This window comes from Oreochromis niloticus, linkage group LG4, assembly GCF_001858045.2.
Source record: "Oreochromis niloticus isolate F11D_XX linkage group LG4, O_niloticus_UMD_NMBU, whole genome shotgun sequence".
Lineage (NCBI taxonomy): Eukaryota > Metazoa > Chordata > Actinopteri > Cichliformes > Cichlidae > Oreochromis > Oreochromis niloticus.
The window spans coordinates 8,080,062-8,086,876 of record NC_031969.2 but is presented as its reverse complement, the minus strand read 5'-3'; the positions used below and the strand labels follow the sequence as shown (position 1 = coordinate 8,086,876).

The window sequence follows — 6,815 nt, the reverse complement described above, 5'->3', positions numbered from 1 at the left end:
ACAGAGCAACCAAGCGCTGTGGCTTCTACTAAACTTACATGCCATCTGCACATATGCTGATTTTAAGTGGTTTTTATGAATAGTAACATCTTGAAGCCTGTAAGTAGTACAATTTAAGAATTTTTCTGCTGTCAGTCAAGGGGTTTGAACATTTTGGGGGCTAAAATTTGGGCAAAGATTCAAGAGATTCCGCTTTTGCTCAGCATTCGCGCGTGCAAGCTGTAGAATGAGCTGTGAAATTCTGATCTATTTCTGTCTGTGCCTTCAGTTTGATTGGTTAATGTTTTTCTCTCTTCTGTCACTCGAAATAAGCCCGATCTTCCCTGGGAGGGTGTTTTTACCAGACAAGGTATTTTTATCATGATCAAGATAAATGAAGAACTGATTAGTTTATGATACTGATTTCTGTGATATCAGTGTGATAGTACAGATCAAGTAGATTAACTTTTTTCCAGTCTTCTTTAGGCGTTTTAGAGAAAAGCAGACATGCTGTGCTGGGTACATAAAGGGTAAAGTACTTCCCCTTCAGTTCAAGTAAGGTAGGCTGCGTTTGATGTACAGTGAAAAGCACTAGTTTTTGCCTTTGCCATATATATGCATATTTATTTACTACTTTTCTTGTAGACTGTAGATTGTAGATTTTGTTCTGGAAACCATAATTAATATAATTTGGGATCATTTTCACAACGAAAATGTCACATGTTTGTAAAGTGTGTTCAAATGTTGGGGTATTTGTAAACTATAATAACTTGTACATTGCCATGCTGCAGTTTAGTTTGGCCCGTTCAGACGTTTGGCAAACTGAGACAAGTAACAAAGAAAAACACAAAAAACAGGGGCAGCAGATGCAGTTTATGTGATAAAAACGAGTCATTTTAGCCGGTTGCTAGGTGAATGCTCGGTGACGAGATTGTGTCATAATATATCCTGCATAATTCAGCTTTTGTGGATATGAAACTAAAACAGTAGGAGTGTCTAAATGGTAAAAAATGGATCAGATGATTGCCAAGCAACATGATGACATAGCTGATGTAGATGAGAACCTTCAGGGGTCTAAAGATGTACAAGACTGCCAAGTTTGGCTGCTTAACTCCTGATGGTCTAGGAGGAGTCGTCTCACGAAGAAGCACCGAAACACACAGATAGACAGAGATTTGGTGCATGATAACAATGTGAAAACCCTTTGTCACTTCTACTTCGACTAACCTTTGCTATGCTTTAAAAACAAACCGCCTCTAGTACCGCTTTCAAACTTGTTACTTTGGTTATTTTAGTTAATTCTGGTAACTGTATGGGGTGGGCGGGGGTGCGTCTTGTCTTTGGAAGGAGAAGAAGGAAGTTGAAGTTGATTAAGCGACACAGTGACTCAGCTATTTTGCCTTTATTTTATTTACAATATGAAGATTTTTTAATTATTTAAATGATTAATTCCTTCTAAACATTTACAAAGTGCAGATTACTTAAAAAATACGATTACGCATAAAGTGTACGATTATAACATGTAATGGAAGGTTTTTTAAGGCTGAAAATGTTAGCTGTATGGGTTCAGGTATAATTTAGGGAAGAATAAAAAATAAAAATATAAACTAAAACTGTGTGGGATAGGGGGATACCACATAAAAAAACTCCCACACGCTCACACACACGACAGGTAGGTTTACTGTGTAACTGCTACCTCAGTATCTCAGAAGTAAAGGTTCAGATGTTCACATGAGAACAATGAGATATTCAAACTTTCCAGAGAATGCTTGGTGTATTTACAAGTACACCCACATATGTAGTCATTAAATCCAGCAGTGACACAAGCAAATTTCTCCCACATTAAATAAGGTTTCATCGTGACTTTGGCATCATGACAGCTTAACCGATAGCCCCAAGACACCAGCTGATCAACCCTTTCTTTCTTTTATATTTTTACATTTTTATTTATTTATTTATTTTTGTTTAGGTTTGGATTTTACTGGGGTAAAAACCCCCAAACAAAAACAAAAAACTCGTATAAAACTGTCTGTTAAAAAAGATGCTTACAGTGAAAATAACTCATTTTTTACTAATAGATGCGAATGGGTCAGGGTGTTTTGCCACCTCGTGCCTCCAGTCAAACAATGCTCAGCAGCCTTTCAAAATCAAATCAAATCTCTTTGTGTCATGTCATCAGTCGATGGGTGTGAGAAAGTGAAAAGAGGACGTTGTCAGCTACAAGGACACAAGAAACACTCTCAACATCCAGCTGCGCAATACAGAGGTAAGAAGAGCAATTTACCTGGTATCCACTTGTTACTGTGTCATAGTTAATCTCAGCTCTATTTTTTTCCACATTTCTATTTGCACCTAAAACATGACAAATGTAATCATCTGGTGCACTGTGACATTTGTGCAGGATATTATTTCAGTAGATAGCGAGGTTAAAATATTGTTACTTACTGTCACTCAGGCTAAAGCTACCGGAAGATTTAGAGGCAACATTTTTAAGCAAGTTTGAATAAACTAGTTTTACATCCATGCTGTTGCCTCGCCTAGTTGCCTTTTCTGTTTTCATTTTCAGGGTCTTCGCTTCCTTGTTAAATAAATGAAATTCTATAATGCTAAATTTCAGAGCTACAAATATTCACCCCTTATGCGGTGACTAAAACAAAAAAGGTCGGTCACAATATGAATCAGTTGTTTTCTGCACGCACTTGTTTCATTTTGAAAGCGTGCGAGTCAACATGCGAGGTCAAAATCCTTAATGGCGCCGCTGCTGTTATTATTCTTAAAAAAAGAGAGAGAACATCTAAATATATTGTTTGCACTTCAAATAAAAGTATAAAAAGTAGCAGAAGTGTCAGTTTAGAAGATGTATGACACCACAACAGGGTTATCCTCACTGAGGGCTTTGTGCAGGTGGCAGGCTGTATTTGTTAAGGAAACCTCAAGCTTTGGCATTGTAACTGAACACGTACAGGTGCACAACATCTAAGTGCACGAGGCTCTAAAAGTGACATGAAAGAGTTGGCTTATCAGACTCCTGCAGCTTTCTGATACATGATTTTTTTTGCCTCCCATCAGTTCAGTCGACACTCTGCCATGCCAAGGTCGTTCCTCGTCAAGAGTAAAAGGACTCACCTCCTCAGCCCGTCTAAGGATGCCTTTAGACAGCGGTGCCTATCCCAGAGAGATGCTGAGGTGCCAGCGGCTGGGAAGGACGGCAGGCGCCGTGAAGATGCTACGCAGCTTTCGTCCCCCATCTATGGGGTCAAAGATTTTGCGGCCGAAGCCTACTTGCCGTGGAATCGGGTGGCGGTCCGCTCTCACAGTGACCCCACGCAGGACCGTTGGCCTTCAGGTATGAATATTTCTAGCGTTGTGTGTGTATGTCTGTGTACACCTGGGCTTGAAATACTACCACAGTAAATACGCAATGTGTGTCAATGTGGCTTGTTATTTAAAACAATACTTTTATATATGAGACCAAAGGAATTCCGGTTACACCAAAGTTCTTTGTTTTTCTCGTACTCAAAGCCACAAAAAGAAAAGCAAAAATAGTTCAGAATGATTCACACATCAATGAACTAATGACATTTGTATTCTCATTCTTAAAAAAAAGCCCCCTTGGAGAAAATAAATGCTCCTCTGCTGGTCTTGCCGTGGTTGGCAGACAGACACCAAGCATCTGAGAGAGAGCGAGAGTTGGAGAGACTGGTCTTCATGTTAGTCAACCACACATCGCACACTGACCTCAAATCCCCCGTCAGTGATTGCCCGCTGTGCGAGAAGGTAGGAGGCCTGTGGGTTGTGAGAATTATTAGTCTTTGCTGTCGATGTTCTTATCAGTGTCACAGAGAAACACACAAGTGGAGAGAATGCTCTGAACCGCTTCATCTGTCTGTGCGTTCTCATGAGGAGGAATTTGAAATGAGTCCTGATCTCTCTAAAACTTTGTGATAAGACGATTTTGTTTGCATTTAGAATGAACGAGTTCGTATACGATCATAAGCTGTATACTAAGTTTGAAGCTCATATCCAGAAAAATCTCTCTGCTTTTGAACCAACATCAATGACAGCCCTAAAAACGTTTATGCTCTTTGAATTGAACACCATTTGTAATCAGCTGTCCTGTTTTCTAACTGGAGCCTGGCTGATGTTGGATTTTTGAGCCCACACTGATTTCAATAATCTATAAAAAGACATAAAAGATTAAAAAACAAAACAGAATTTTGTTGTTGACCCTGTTTGTGTGAGCCGAGCTGGAAATATTTGCTAATGCCCTCCTGGACAGAATGATACGGAATATGTATTGAGGGTTTTTATAATAATTTCTAAATATGACAAATGTATTTTTGGCACATCTTATTATTGAACAGGTGACACGTTTGCTTATAACAGCGGTATGTGTTCACAAGTTTGAACTATTTATTGTCATTTCTAGCAGCATCGCAAATACAAAAGGTTTATTACAATAAATAATTAATGCAAAGCTGGCTGACGCCTAACCCGCGTGTTCTCCAAATATTAAGAAAAGACCTTTTATTACCTTTATTCAAATGTTTTGCTGAAGATGAAATTCAATTTAAACAATCGAGGTGCTTCAACAGGCGCCATCTGGAAACAAACGAAGAGTGAGTGCAGTGTTTGCAGAGCATGCTTAGAAAGCTGAAAGTAACAGTTCATGCAATATTGCATCAACCTACATGCGCCAGTCTGATGCAGCCTGCAAGGAATATTGCGATTTACTCCAGTTACTCACAAAAACAATTGCACTTTTAAAGGATTGTGTACACTGTTTGAGCACCACTGGAGAATTGGCGCAGCTGTAGCTCATCATGTTTTGTGAATGCTTTGACATCTTAGGAAATGAGATAGATGAGATAAGTTATAACCCAACGACTGGAGACGAGAAGGAAGCAGCCAGCCCAGCTCTGCCCACGGTGCCAAAATCTGCTTACAAGCGCCTCTCGTTGTTTTATTATGGATCAAACAAATGAAATGCAACAGTACACTAACATTAGACATTGATTAGTTGTTGCAATCAATTTCCAAGGCAATGGCGTTTTGTTACAAAGCAATTTTCCATACTCATGAGCTGTTTAATTCCCCTTATTTAAATTGCTACTCACTAGTATTCTTCTTGATTGTCTGCCTCCCACAGTCCCTTTCAGAAGTCTTAATATCAGGAGCTGGTCTACCGGTTTGTAATGTTTTCTCTTCTCCACTGGCAACATCCCCCACGGCCACAGACATCTCCCACATGCCCTTTGGCTTCAGAACAATCGGCAGCTATGGTAGAGCTAAGGTACAGTAGCCTGATAATACTCAGACTCATAATAAGCTGCAAAAAAACTCAACTTAATAGCTGTGTGTTTGTGTGTATAAATGTGCAGGAGCGTAGCTTTGGCTGCAAGGTGTGCGGAAAGGTGTTCAAGCGTTCGTCCACCTTGTCAACCCACCTCCTCATCCACTCAGACACTCGACCCTACCCCTGCCAGTACTGTGGCAAAAGGTTCCACCAGAAGTCAGACATGAAGAAACACACCTTCATACACACAGGTGGGTGAACGCAACAGTTTGATTTAAACCGTGCTCTTAAATGCTCCAGCTCTGAAAAAAAAATGTTCTCCTGCCCCCTTTTTTTTCCTCATCTGCTCAGGTGAGAAACCGCATGTGTGTAAGGTGTGCGGTAAAGGATTCAGCCAAAGCTCCAACCTCATCACCCACAGCCGAAAACACAGCAGCTATCGGCCGTTCAGCTGCCCCCGTTGTCAGCTCAGCTTCCAGCGCAGGGTTGATCTACAGCGCCACCAAGAGACGCAGTGTGGTTACGGGGACATGTACACTCAAACCTGAGCCCACGAAGCAAAGAAAGTAAAAGTGGGCAGGGTGACATCTGTCGTAAATGTAAAAGTCTGAAAAATATGCTTTAAGTAATAATGCTTAGAAAGGAATAAAGGCGGACTGGTTTGCTTGAAGAACTCTACAGGGACATCTTTGATTAAAAAAACCTCCCAAAAGTCATTCACAAATGATGATAAGGTTATTTTCTAAAGATTTTTTGCAAAGCACAAGTGTTCTGAAGGTAATGAGATGTTATTTCCATTGCAATATACGTGCACTTGTGCATGATTGTCCCATTATTGACTGAACAGCATGCTTAATGTCCTGCAGCTGGGTCATGACACAGATGACTCACGGTGATCACTCACAGGATTCCCCTTGACTACTGCATGCACATGAAGTCTAGTTTGAATTTGCTTTGTGAAAATAAAAGAAAAACACTTGTGTGAACATTTTGTTACGTGTTTAAAGTTGCAATATTGTTACATTAAAGGGGTCAGTCGCTTAAAAAAGAACAAAAGACATCCTTCCTGTTTTGGTGTATCAGCCGCAGAGTTGTGTGCCTTATCTTTAAGCTAATGGAAGTAATTGGTGTCTTGCGGCTTAGAGGAGCAGCAATGGCTAATTGAGAAGAAAAACCAACAAAAATCACACAGGAACTATTTTCTTTCTACACCAACCAGCCATCTATCTTAGCAGGTAGCTCCAAGACAGGCCATGCTTAAGGGAGCACATGTGTCTGAAAGTGTACTGAGGCGGAAGATCGACCCAGAGGTCAAGTTTAAGAATGATCTCATCCCACCCAAACGTCAGCAGGTTCAGTAGTTTAGTTACAAATATGAGACGCATATTTATAACACAGGCTGCTGGGTTGAATTGCAAATGTGCGTTTTCATATCAAAATGTCGATGTTTCTATGCAGCTCCTTTCCTGTGATGTTGTGCTGTAAACTATGACCATAAGACATGAAAGGATGCCTCCATCATTAAAACCATTTTCTTTAT

At 40.2% G+C, this 6,815-nt stretch overlaps 1 protein-coding gene across 2 annotated transcripts; it reads left to right on the top strand.

Annotated features, from left to right (window-relative positions):
• Window positions 1–6,788, top strand: LOC102083067 (zinc finger protein Gfi-1b). Of its 2 annotated transcripts, XM_005468500.4 has the most exons (7): window positions 1–99; window positions 2,159–2,245; window positions 3,049–3,325; window positions 3,587–3,756; window positions 5,129–5,272; window positions 5,361–5,526; window positions 5,627–6,788. In XM_005468500.4, the coding sequence occupies exons 3-7, from the start codon at window positions 3,067–3,069 to the stop codon at window positions 5,821–5,823; spliced, it is 936 nt and encodes a 311-aa protein (XP_005468557.1). In that variant the 5' UTR covers window positions 1–99; window positions 2,159–2,245; window positions 3,049–3,066; the 3' UTR covers window positions 5,824–6,788. The 2 variants fall into 2 exon arrangements, with proteins under 2 accessions (XP_005468557.1, XP_025762535.1); XM_025906750.1 differs by lacking the exon at window positions 1–99 and having other exon boundaries at window positions 1,968–2,245.
• The last annotated feature ends 27 nt before the right edge of the window (window positions 6,789–6,815 follow it).

What these genes read in the sequence shown, in the direction of transcription:
- LOC102083067 (XM_005468500.4), top strand. Translation starts at nt 3,067, where the DNA reads ATGCCAAGGTCGTTCCTCGTCAAGAGTAAAAGGACTCACCTCCTCAGC. An exon ending in ATTGCCCGCTGTGCGAGAAG is followed by an intron (nt 3,757 to 5,128) that starts GTAGGAGGCCTG and finishes TGCCTCCCACAG; the next exon opens with TCCCTTTCAGAAGTCTTAAT. An exon ending in GCAGCTATGGTAGAGCTAAG is followed by an intron (nt 5,273 to 5,360) that starts GTACAGTAGCCT and finishes ATAAATGTGCAG; the next exon opens with GAGCGTAGCTTTGGCTGCAA.